The sequence below is a fragment of the Rhea americana genome, unplaced genomic scaffold (assembly GCF_003343005.1).
Source record: "Rhea americana isolate MKP2758 unplaced genomic scaffold, rheAme1 scaffold_18, whole genome shotgun sequence".
Taxonomy (NCBI): domain Eukaryota; kingdom Metazoa; phylum Chordata; class Aves; order Rheiformes; family Rheidae; genus Rhea; species Rhea americana.
The window spans coordinates 5,956,272-5,969,684 of NW_028185927.1; the positions used below are offsets into that span (position 1 = coordinate 5,956,272).

Genomic DNA, 13,413 nt, shown 5'->3' on the forward strand with positions numbered 1-13,413 from the left:
TGCACTGATGATAATGCATAGATGACAATGCATAGAGGACAACGCATAGTATATCATTTTCTGTGTGCGCCGAGCCTAAAAGGAGTATTTTTATTATTATTTTTTTAAAGCATGACTATTACATCGACCTATTTAAACCAGGTAACAAAGCTGTCCGGGACCAACCGAGGAACCTAATGTGGTAAAGCCATAGATACTCTCACGGGGTAAGATCCTAAGCACCACAAGCTAAACTTCTCCCAACATGCTGCTGACTCRAGTAAGATGGATAAAAGCAGATCGTAAATGATTTGTTTGTAAATGATTTGTGGTAGGCATCTCCTTACCACTATAAGGATAAACATCTTCTAATGCACTCATCTGATTCCAAACCGAGGCCTGTAGGAGCTATTGCTATAAATTATGATAATATTATGAGTCTTATTTATGCTTTATTAGTAGGAAATAGAAACATCCACGAAACAATAACATTCTTAGGATTAAAACAATCTGCTTATGAAAATACTTGAAACTTGAAAAAAAATATGCCCTGAAACTCAAAAAAAAAAAAAAAAAAAAAAAAAAAAGAAGAAGAAGAACAGGGTAAATGTGTGTCTCCGGTGGCCTTTGCGAACAATCATGACTAATGCCAGTTAAGCTCTGGCCTGTTTAGTCCTAAGATACCTACAGAGATTTACATAATTGTATTGCATTCTGTTCCTTTGGGAAATAAATGAGGATACACGTTTCATCTTCAAAGCATCTCATTCTCAGAAGTAATTCTCTAAGAGTGTCYGTGTTTACTGTGTTGCCATCCATGCAAGATCAAATTTTGCAAGTAAAATGTCTGGCTTAAAAGCCAGCTCTCAAAGACAACCTGGAGTCTGAAAGCTAAGCTGTATCCTTTTTGGATAACGTATCACCATCAGTAATAAAAACGTGGTTAGCCAAACACTGCCCTTAGTTACGACAGTGCAACCTCATTGTATTTTTAAAGCTACATGCATAAAACTGAGAATAGAAGTTTTTCACATTCCAGAGCCATTTCTTATGTTTTCAAGTGTTAACATATGAAGATGGGGGTAGGGAACCTATAGTTAGGAATGGAGAATTCCTGCCTGCTGGGGAGGCTCACGACGGTAACATCACTGCCAGCACCGCTGACTATCCGGGGACAGACCATGCAGCGCGCCAAGCAGGGCGCTGGGCTTGCAGTCAGGATACTCAGCATCACTCTTGAAACCGCCGCTAGCTCCATGCAGGCAGGACCTCAGACGAGCCACTCTGCAGAATGAATTGCCAGGCAAACCTTCAGTCCTTGCTCTGAACTAGAATCCAAGATTGCATCCAAGAGTGCAATTTGATGTCCAACATTAATGTTCCTAAGAGCGCTGATGCAAACGTGTTACCACGGGGCAGCATGTTGCACGCTACCAGGCTGCTCTGCAGCCATCATCCGTGTACATGCTCCAGTCCAGCTCTCCTCTGCCCCCCGGCACGGCACACCTCAGTAGCCCCATCTGTACAATCATGATAATGATGCTTCCTTCTTCGGGAAAGTGTTTTGAGAACTATGTGCTAAGAGACCAGGTATCATTTTGGTTTCATGACCAATTATTATTGCAAAAGCATCCACTTACTCTGGGCTTGTTGGGAAAACTTCACTTGATATGAACTGGTTCATTTTTCTCCACTAAGAGAATGAATGAGTATTTTATAATTACACATATGCATACATAGACAAATGCATCTTAAAATGTATTGAGGTATCAGAATTTCCTGAGATTTTTCAATATCTTTATGTGAGATAGTCAAATGTCAAATGTCTAAATGTCTAATGTCAAAATTGCTTTCTTACAAAGGAAAATACAATGCATATCACCTTCATACATACACCCAAAAGATGTATTTATCTAAGATCTTGTAAGCAAAATATAAATGTCAGTCTTCGATTAGACTGTGGTTCCAGAAGGCTAAAGCCTATGCTGTGTTTTTTTCTTTCACTACAAATCTGTGAGCTCCGTTCCACAGGGGTCCACGTGAATACCGCACGCTCCCGGGTGAGTTTGCACGTGAACGTCATAGATTGGTGAAGGCCTGGAAGATCCGAGTCTCAACCAATGGAAAAAAAGAAAAAGCAAACAGAATCCATCCCTTCCAAATGCAAAAGGATAGATTAAACAGTTGATAATTATACTAAACACTAAATATACTAAATACTAGAATAACTTGCCACAGGTTCACAGTTTAAGCCAACACACTGTCCTTCAAAATTTCAGTTTTGTATCTCTTTGCTTCATCAAGGTGTTACAAAACTTAATTAACTGCCTGTAAGGCACCTTAAGCTTCAGATGGTAAGTATTTTACACAGGAATGTTGTAATTATTTTCGATACTCTAAATCACAGGTTTTATTGAGAGCTGCAAAAGATACAACTGCATGTCATGAAGATGCCAGGTACCATAATGTGACTGACAGGAGAATTATCCAACGTCTGGGACACAGACAGGGAAAGTTAACGATATACTATGGACTTAAACGGTGTGGATGCACTAGGATAGACACAGATAGGCGTTTTGGTACTGTAATACTCATTTCTGTGTCTTCCCTCTCTTTTTAGCAAGGCTTATACAAGTATGATGAATTTGTAGGTGTGAGGCAGACTTATATGGCTCGAAGATAAATGGATCTCTGTATAGATATTTCTGATGTAGAAGCGCTGACAGATCTTGCTCCGTGTTCAGGTGGACGTTGCTATTTGTGCAGCAGGAGCAGAAAATGTGCCTGTAATTCAGCTTGCAAGATCAGTCTCTGAAACTGCCAGTTTCGGTGGGTCCGTACCAAGACACCRGAGTGCTGAACGTAGCAAGCGAAGCGTGGGCACACGTTCGCTCCTGCTGTCCCCGGGATGGGAGGGCTAACAGGAACCCGAAGAGTGGGGCAGATACCTGGGGGGAAATAACATCTTAACCTATCACTTCTGCTCGCTTCAGAGCGCTGGAGGCAGAAAGCAGAGTCTGGTCTTTCCACACTACAGAAATTTAGGGCCTCCAACAAGTGGAAATGAATCTCCACTTTGTAATTGCTAGTTGGGAAAGGGATTTTTGGCATAACTGACCATGTCACACTGGCCTGGTCGGCAGTTTCATTGAAGGATTCATGCACAGGGTAGCCAAGTTTTCACATCTCGTATAACACTCATTTGGCAGCCTTTTGATGGGTTTCCTCAGCCCAGCTGGAAGAGCACACATCCAGCTGGGCCCCGGGAACAGGCGGGGACAACGGCTGGTGACTGCCAGAGGTCGGTGCTCGCCTGCGGGGCTGGCAATCCCGCAAGCGGCCTTTCCCGACCTGCTGCTGGTCCTCCTGCTGGATGCGAGCGCTCGGTCGGAAGCAGCGGAGAGAACGACCCAGAGCCAGCCGGCCCCAGAGCCGGCCCCAGAGCACCCGTGTAGCCTCCCAAACACTTGCTACTGCTGCAAGCAGCCAAGGGACGAAGGCAGGACAAAGCAGCCTGCTGGCAGACTTCTTCACCGACGAGTGATGGCTGAACACCACAAAAGCCAGGAACCCTCCAGCTCCTGTGCGTTTGCTGACAAGGCAGCGTTCATCCAGCTCCTGCTTAGCTTTGGCTGTTCTCCCACCTGCTCCACCCATAGCCGACAAGTTTTGTGCAGCTTTAGAGCCCGATCCCACCAACGTATGAGTCACGGTACTGAAAAGGCAAGGTGTGTGGTCATGCAGACACTTACAGGTAGAAGGCGGCGGCACGGTGAGGCTGTGAGCGACAGAATTAGTCCTAAAGCTATAGGACGGTGCGAATATGAAGGTAATTGCGCCTTCACAAACCAAATTCAACATAAACCATCAAATAATTAGGCAAAAGTAAAGAGGTCGCAAATGATCAGTGACAATTGCATTTTGTACTTTCCTAGGACCTTCTAGTTGTAAGAAAGGGTAACAGCACTTTAATTTATTTAAGCACTGACTTATAAAACTGGAAAGCAGGCGACTACCAGCTTTTTCTGCTTCAGCCAAGCTAACTGGCCAATGAAATGAACGGGCGACTTGACCAGGAGCCTACCAGAAAGGCCAGCTGTAACCCAGAACATTTACTGGTAAAATTATGAGCCCATGAAAATCTAAGTTTATAAGAATGAAGTTGTTTACAGACCCAAAATAATAGCATTCATCATTTTAATGCTTTAACTTTAAATTAAGACAGTGCAGATGGGCACAATTTTCCATTCTTAATGTGAGACACAACACCATATGTCTTTAATATAAATGCAACATATACATCCAGCTAGACTGTTGGTTTATTCTTACATTTCATATTTAAACCTAAGTCATTATCAAAGCAAAAGCAAGCGAATACAAATGCAGTGAAGACGACTGATACAAAAAATGGCCATTTAACATGATCTAAGCTCTTATTTGTAGGATCTAAAAAGAATGAAAAGTTTTCTCTATTTAATAGTTTCAGTTAATCCTCTATCCAAACATTTTCCCCAATAAACATCAGATTATTTTATGTTGGCTGTTAAGCTGTCACTCCTCAATAAACAGATATACTCCTGGTGGTTTTACCTCTGTTGTCAAAGATCTGTCAATATATGCATCATCTCATATGTGAAACCAGAGGAATTCAGACGCAAGCTCCTAGCAAATACAGCTAAACCGAGGTTGGTCACCACATGAGAGGGTCCATGGAGCTGCAGCCCCCACGCAATAGGCCATCGTTGGAAGACTGCAGCAGAAGTTTGCAAAAGCCCTGAAGTTAATACTCCTGCTTTCCTTTAATAGAAAGCTATGTGACCTTTAATGCTTTGTTAGACAGAGCTTTCCTTTAGTCAGTCTCAATTAAATTTTATGTTTTGTGGCTCCCATTTTTTTGTAAGACAACAAAAGAGTTCAAGGGATGGATCCTTCTTTGAAGATTTTAATTCCCTATGGAGAAAATTTATTTCCACCTAAAGAGCCATTCAAATTTTGAAAGTTGTGAGAAAGGAGCTTTTAGGATTTTTCTTATGYCTGTTTTTCGTTTTAGAAATTTCCAGTGTTCTGTGAACACAGAAGGACCCCTGAGATTCTTTGCAAGGGACAGTCCTCTGACAGTGCTAGACTGGAAATATTATCTCTGTCTTCTTCATTATAATGGGGAGAAAAGCAGGATGATGGTTAAAGAGATCCCGACTAGTATTTGTGATGAAGTAGCCTTCCATGAAACTATCACCCCTTGCTACTGTCATACTAGAGTAACACAGTACTGGTCGATTTTCAGTACTTGGCATTGCAGCGAATGAGACACATCATATTCATAAAAATGCTAAGTCCTTCCTCGGCCGATCCTTCAAACCTACTCATAACGTAAACTGAACAGGGTCAAAAAATTGAGGCATTCGAAAGTAGCTCACTTGCCTGAACTGGGCTCTGGCTTTCTAGCTCACACAGTTACTACTGTTGAAAATATAAGCACAAATGAGCAAAAGCACTGTCCCCCGATGTAAAGATATTCAGGAGCAGGCCATGAGAAGCATTTGTTTTTCTACTTCCTTCCCTTATTTTTTTAGCTCGCTTTGTAACCAGCTCAATGTAAAATTGCATGTGCCAGTAGGGAATTGTGAGTGCTGGAGATAGGTGCCTGGGCTCTTTATACAGTCAGTGCTCCCAGAATCAGATACCTCTGAAAATCACCTAGAAGCGCCACACACTGGAAGGGGTAGAAGGTGCTTGGGACTAACCAATACGACATAAACATGCGGCATGAATGAATTTTTTTACCTTTCTCTCAAATTCACACACCTGAATCTGGACTTCTTACAAGTTGCTTTGGTTTGCTTGGAGTCTAGAGTCTGAAGCCCCTTCTTGGTGCTCTCTCTGGCATGACATTTCTGTGRTCATCCAAGGAGAGGGGATCTGGGTTCAAGGTTTCCACTAACTTAAAGATTTCACAATCATCTCTCTCACTTCCCTCACAAGTGTCACCATCACCAGCTTCAGAAACTGGACAACTYGTGCAGATGGGAATGCAAGTCTCACGGAGTCAGACAGATTTTTCAGGATTAGTTGATTATTGTTGTTTRTTTTTAGCCAGAATTTAAGATACGGGCTCTTAGAGAGCTGGTTGTCTACACTTACTTATGTCTGAGATTCTCCGAGATTCTCCTCCTTCTTGCCTTGTGTTTACTACTCTTTTATGATAATATATAAYGTGACCTTCTGTCGCTGTCTAACTTTCTGGAAAAAAGAGGTTCTCATAGCAGTTGCCTTTTGTTCAGATCAGCATAGTCAGCTTTTGCAATAGGCAACTAAAACTATCTATTTGCCTCTAATCCAGCAGAAGAAAGTCAGTGCAATCGTAACTATCAGAAACTTTGATACTACTATCAGGACACAAATGTTCTAAAGAAAAAACCCTTCATCTCTCCCCTCTGAACCTGAGGACCCCTGCACTCAGACCAGCGCCTCTTTGCAGCTGAAGAGGTTATGCTTGTTAGGTAGCACACTTCCAAATACTGCGAAAATAATAATGGAGCCAAATCTATAAAATAAATACTAACTAGGTCTCTGGAAACCATCTGTAAAGTACAATATGTAATACAATTGAAATATAAAGTACTTGCTTTCTCTCCCCCCAAAACAGTAGCAAGGGAACTACAGTTTGTGCATTACATTGCAGTTGGCAGTGTCCTGCCGCTTTTTATGCATGTGAGTTGTACAAATATCTAATTACACAAAGCAATCATATAGTTAATAAAATAAGACCCTAACATCAATTAACTTGGAAACAGTCTTTTGATTTAGGCTCCTTCTCCACATGCATAATTTCACATTTTGTGTGGCATTTCTGCACATGCATAATTTTACATTTTGTGACTAATTCAACCAAACAAAAATATTAGTGAATTTGGATTAGATAAATAGATTTTTTATGTTCACTGGCTCAAATATTGAAACTGCTTTTGTATTTAAAAATAATTAKATTGACATATAATAAATACTAATAGTTTTCTATTGAGAAAACATAGCCTTTTTTGAGAAGCGATAAAAATTAACATACTCAACTTTGAAACCCCCCAGAAGCTACGAGTTATCCTTTTGGCCAAGTCTTTTCAGCTTTTAACATATTTAGTGCCTTGTAGGTATAACGCGTAGCACAAGTTTTTCCTCAAAATCGAACGCCAGTGATAATAGCAAATGTGAAGACTTACCTTCTCACTGCCTTAGTGAAATATTTCTRCACCTTTCCTTACGTTAGCAATGGAAAACTTGTGGTTCTGTACCTACGTGCTTATGTGGAAGTGTAGTTTAGCTAAACCTTATTGCAGGAAACAAAATGGGTCTAGTTCTTCATTTTCACTGCTAATCTCACCCCTGCCTTTCCAGCACAGCATGTGGACATTTCTGAAGTCGGTGCCCCGCGGCAGCTCTGCTGCCTCCATACACGCTATCTATGCCGCTATATATAAGCACAATTCCATTTTGATCTATATGTGGATGTAAAAACAGGTTGCTATTGTATTTTCAAAGTTCTCATGGAAAGCCTGCCAGCTACATAAAACTGGGATTTACTAATTAAGAGTTACCTTGATTAAAGGCAAGCTTTGAAGAGCTCCCGTGGATAACAGGCTTAACTTTAAGCATGTGAGCAGTCCCATTACATTCACCAGCTTCAACTGGACTGCTCATAAAATTAAGCGTGTATTTAAATGCCTTTCTGGATCACAGCCCAAGTCCCTCCGAGGAGCTCAGACCCAGACCGATGGTTCCTTCTGAATCCGGTATGATCCAGGTGGCTCAGCACCCTAAATCCTGAAGATCTTCYGCATTCTGACAAAGTGAAAAGTTGTGGCTGAAGCAACTTTTGGAAACACCGTCTAGCTAACCGGGAATGTCAGTCCATCAGAGCCTGGAAACAAGCATCTCGCTGGCTGATCATGCCTTAGACCGAGCTAGTTCGAAAAACCCAGCAAACAAGACACACCGCACTAACGTGCCCGTCCTGCCCCCAAAACACGAGCCTGCAGACCTCGCTCAGGTGTCTCCCCACGGCTGTGCATCACCGCCTGCAAACACAGCCTAACAGCAACATTTCATATTGTGAGTGCACGTAATGCTCAGGCTGTGCTCGTTCCGTAAAACTAAATCTCTGCCAAATTCTAGCAACTGCAAAAAGGGAGGAATATAGAGAGGATCTAATGTCTGGAAAACTGGGTGATTAAGAAAGGTCACATAAAATTGACAATTTTAAAAACATATACTCTTACCCTTCTCTCTGGAAAATAGTCCTAAAACAGTCCCCCAGGCTCTTGTAACTGGTCGGATCAGTTTTCCCTCTTTGAATTTGGAACCTAAAAAAAATACAATTTAGATCACAGCATGAGAAGTTAAGGATTTTAAATCACTTTTAACTTTCCAATTATTACATAAAAGGAGTATTACATTTTTCACATATCTGATTCATTATTATATACTGCTCCTGATATACTTATTAACACTATTTTCATAGAAGCCATTAAACTAAAGAAAAATAGAGCTTTAGTAGTAACTTTTCTTGTAGTTTATGGAACTCACAGTATAGCTATCACCTTTGACATTTACACCTCTCTCTAGTTGTTTGAAAAATAAGCTGTTAACCTGGTGCCTTACCCAAAGCCCATTGAAATTAATGGGAGTCTTTGAATCAAACTCTGGTTTTGAAAATCTGAAGGGGAATACTGTCGTGTGTTTCATTATGAAYTGAATCCACTGTGCAGCTTCCTACTTTTGTATCTGATGCAATTACAATAAAAATCAACCAGAGACATTACTGGAAATTAGAGCGGCATTCATTTTCATAACTTAGTAATAAGATGAACAGTACAGCAAAGCAATGAATTATTTTGATTAAAATCTATTTTTCCTTATTCATCTGCTATTCATTCCCATATTCATCTCCCTGACAACAACAGAGATGTTTCAACAGAATGCTGGTGGCTTTATCATTAAATCCTTAAGTATACTCTTTCATAATACTATTATTTTTAAAATTGCAGCCAATACACTCAAAAAATAGTACAAAGAAAGTCTTCATAAATGGAATTTTGAATACACTTTTAAGAATAAAATTTATTTTAAAACTGTGCTTATTACTATTTAGCATCCAAAATAATCGAATATTGATGTTAGCAATTTTAGTCTAAAAAGAGCTGTGCAGGAGGCAGTCAATGAKTTGGCTTTATCACTAAGTACAGTAATAGTTCTGCACAGCAAAATGTTCAACAGCTTCAAAGAATAACTGATGTTACAGTCAAGCATGTTGTACATCACAGGCAGAGGACAAAACAAATATCTTCAGTTTTGTATACATGGTTTCTTATACACGCTAGATTTGTTTTCAAGAGGTCCTAACCATTAGTGTTCTTATAAACATCTACTGTTTCTTATTCTGTTTATTCTACTGAATCTCATTAATATGCCATGAACTAAGATACTGCAATTCAGCATTAAACAGCCGTTTTCTCCTCTCTCTCAACGGAGTCCAGTAGGATCAAATCAAGAATTATATTCTGGCAAAAGACATTCATCATTTTGACTATCAGTATTTCCTAAACTGTGTTCTGTGCTAACACATCTAACATTTTATTCACTTCGAGGAAAAAAAAATTCCAGTGATGTAATATAATTCTTTGGGCAATTATGAAGGCAAGCCCACACCTTTTCTGAAAACAGCTAGAAGGAAACACTGAACCCCTCCATAGTCCTAATAAAAGTAGTTCAGGCACATCTGGGATCTCTATCTGGGGTAACCTCTTTTATTAGCGGGAGAACTTGCTGCCAAGTTGGCAAAGGAGAGAATGCTATTCAATAGGCTTACACTCAAATAAGAGCTGATGCATAACATTTTGTCTGAAAAGAGCCCTTGGGAAGGCTAATAGTTGAAAATGCCTCAATGCCATCATACAAAGTCCAACAGTAATATCAACTTCAGAAGCTTTTACATTATAATAATCTAGCAATCAAAGGAACAACAGAAAGTAGAATCTATACTAATTTTCCTATATTTAGGAGCTGACTATTTCAACCTTTCAGTTTAAAAATAAAAATGGATTTCATTTATTTAACAAAAACTTGCAAAAATGCACAGCACACAACCTTTTCCAAGCATGTCAACAGTAAAGCTGTCTTAGCCCAAACCCCTTCTCTCAAGTTTCAGCATTTCGCCTGCTTGTAAACTCAGAACAAGGCATAATTATTTCCAAAACACACATTGAATAGTGCACCCTCCTTCTCTGCACCCTCCGAACGCTCAGGCATACCCTACACGTGTACGTGCGCGTGTGTCTGAGCTTCTCAGCTGAACTGCGCACACATAACTGTGCAAGTGAGGCTTTAACCACCCACTCACTGTGGATCTGCAGACGTGGAGAAAAGGCCTCATATAATGTTGCTCTGCAATTACACTGCACTCCCTTCTCAATTAGATTTAAATGATTTAGTAAAAATACATCTTTGATAGTAATAATGAAAATCACAGCAAAAGAATTCAATACAATATGCAGTTTACTAGTATCAGGTGAAGAGACAAGGATAACATCTTGCTGAAGAAGATAAAAGATGTTTACATTTACTTGAGTTTTTGGTTTTGAAGTAGAGAAGACTTGAGTATTAAATGAGTCCGTTTGTTACACTGAGTCCCACAAACAACCTATTCCTTCCTTTAGGGTTTTTGGATCCATTCCTTCCCTAGTAAATCTTTTTTATAGCTTTAACAGCAATCCTAAAATACATGCCAATTATGTGCTTCAACCTAGATCTGCGAATTGGGTTCTTTGATTCAGAATTGCTTGCCTCAATAAAAGCATGTGTAACTTTTTAATGAACTAGCTAATTGATCACCAGCACTTGTTATAAGAAGCTCAAGGAAGAGCTGAAAAGATATTTGTTTGTTTTACTGCAGGCAGCGGCAGCAGCCGCGTGCATTAGTAATCTTAATAATAACGAAGCGCGAGAGCGTTCACTTCAAACACAACCTGGCCTGTTTTTAATGACTGTTTAGAGGAATGAACACAACTGGGGGACACACAACTGCTTTCTATGCTTTAAACCCATTTCTTTCTAAACGCATTACAAGACCAGTGAATTTCATGCATTTCTGAAAGCAGGATGCCTGTCTCGTGTGTTACCAGTTTTGCCAGAACAGAAGAAGGTAACTCCTCCTATAAATGCAATCAGAGTGTTAGTTTCGGATCRGATTTATTATTCTGAAATCTGAAAAGCAAAACGTACGCTCAGTGTTGAGAAAGGCGCTGAGAGGACACGCAGGCACGGAGACCTTCGCTGGACCGGGCCGAATGCCCGAGGAGTCACCACGAGCACACAGGGAGCATCAGCAGCCACTGGACCCTCCAACACGGTATACGTTTACTGACACCTCCTGCTTCATCACTCTAAAAATGACCTCCAGATAACTATCTCCCTTTCTGGATCGTAGCAGCAGCCAGCAGGTCTTGGTCATATTTGCCCCCATGCCTGAACTGCACCTTTGCAGGGCTCTGTTTGATGCAAAAAGGTCCCAATATTGTTTAAAAGGAGAACATCAGTGTCCTTCCTTGTTCGAGCCAGAAGACACAAGGTTAAGATCTCAAAAGGTGAAAATCATGTAACAACATTGGAGGTTGGGGGGCCTGCTCAAAATGAAAGCTCTATGTTGAAAAGTGTTCATGATCTAAAACCATGACAATATTTTAACTTACTCACATTAATTAGCACTATAACTACTACTCGTGGAACAATTAAACCATAATTATTCTTATTTTGATAGCATGAGAGAGGGCACTGTTACAGTTAGAACAGTCCTTGGTCAGCCTGAAATTCCACAGGGCAGAAGGTGCTGGACTTCCTTTACCATTTCTCTGAGCCACCTTCCATTTAGCAAGCAGTATGTCATCACGGGAAGCAAAGATTCTTCTCTGTTTCTGTTCCAATGCCTGATTTACAGCTTTCCTTCCTTTTATAACAGCCAGTGTTTTATTCCAAGTTTTATAAAATTCCACAGTTCACAGGATGCTTTCCTGTCCTCCTTCCTATTGCAAGTCTTTTCTAACTCAATTGGACCAAGAAAATTGTTGCTTTCTGGAAAAAAATACGTATTTTTTCTATCTTCCTCTAACAATTGTCATTTTTTCACACATGCTTGCTGAACAGCTCATCAACATTGTCTTGTGGAGTGTGCCATCCATCATGGGGAGGAACTTAGTGTTCAATTCTGCTCATCACAATGTTACCCAAGAATCCTCCTCCCCCCCTTTTTTGACTTTTTTGCTGCCCAGGGCTGCATAAAGGTCTCACATTCACGCTGAAAAATTTAGTTACCTTAAAACGTAAAAGGAAAAAAACCTATGCTTTCCACGTAGACAGTGAACARTTTAATCCCAGCCATGCAGAGCAGTCACAAGGTGACACACAGAAGACTAGAGCTCACCAAATTCTTGCCACCGGGTTTACAAAGGCCATATGTTCATTCGTAAATGCCAGAATTTCTTGGTGCTTTTATACAGTGCTGCTGACTAGTTCTGAAASCACAAAGTTCAGAAGGAAAGAAAAATATCGTTTCAGATAATCAGCCTTCAGACCCTGGCACGATGTTTGCTCACGACTGGAAGTTTTTGTTGCATTTTGCTTCTTACTTAAATTCTAATCTCTTCATATGCCTTATTAGGATTATCACTTCATCTCATATTCTAGACTATTTTGAATAAAGCACCTAACATTTCCTTCCGTGATCAGGAATTACGCAATTCCAAAGCAAACAACCACAGGTATTGAGATATTTAGAAGATACAACTGAGAGGAGGACAGCCACGTGGCAGAGCAACAAAATTATCTGTGCAATGTTGCTTTTAGAACAACTTTTAAACAGATGTGCAGCTTTCTGAAAGCTGAAAACAACATTTACAGCCACTTTACACTTTAAATAATTCCCATGATTCCAGCTCCACTGAGCTGTAGTTACTCCTACCAGCCTTTCAAAGCCTACTCCTACCTACTCCTTTCAAAGCATATTGAAAATGTTTAGTCTGAAGCTATATATAAATATATATATATTTAACAGTTCACRTCTGTAATCAAACATAAGTGCATTATAATTTTTAAGGATTTCAAATTGCTAACTTAAACATTTATTCAGGTGYTACTTGTTAGTGCTATCTAGTGATGCTTAGATTTCATGCAAAACTTGGTACTACAAAATGGACTTTGATAATATTTATTTCACTTTTTGGCTCAAGTTCTTTGAGTTGCTTATGTTACTTACAGGATAATAACTAAATTGAGAGTATAATTCTGCCATTTATTTTAACAGTAAATCACATAAGCTGTTGAAGAACTGAATATTAGATTTCAAAAACAAAAATCCTACTTATTTAAATCAAAGATATAAATTATGCTAGT

At 39.9% G+C, this 13,413-nt stretch overlaps 1 protein-coding gene across 6 annotated transcripts in view; it reads right to left on the reverse strand.

Moving 5' to 3' along the window:
• Nucleotides 1-13,413, reverse strand: part of SLC25A21 (solute carrier family 25 member 21) — a 242,065-nt gene that overhangs the window by 58,086 nt on the left and 170,566 nt on the right. For all 6 annotated transcript variants that reach the window (XM_085301716.1, XM_085301715.1, XM_085301714.1 and 3 more), the window contains one exon: nucleotides 8,250-8,333. In XM_085301716.1, the coding sequence (XP_085157842.1) occupies nucleotides 8,250-8,333 (84 nt within the window). The remainder of the gene's footprint in view (nucleotides 1-8,249; nucleotides 8,334-13,413) is intronic.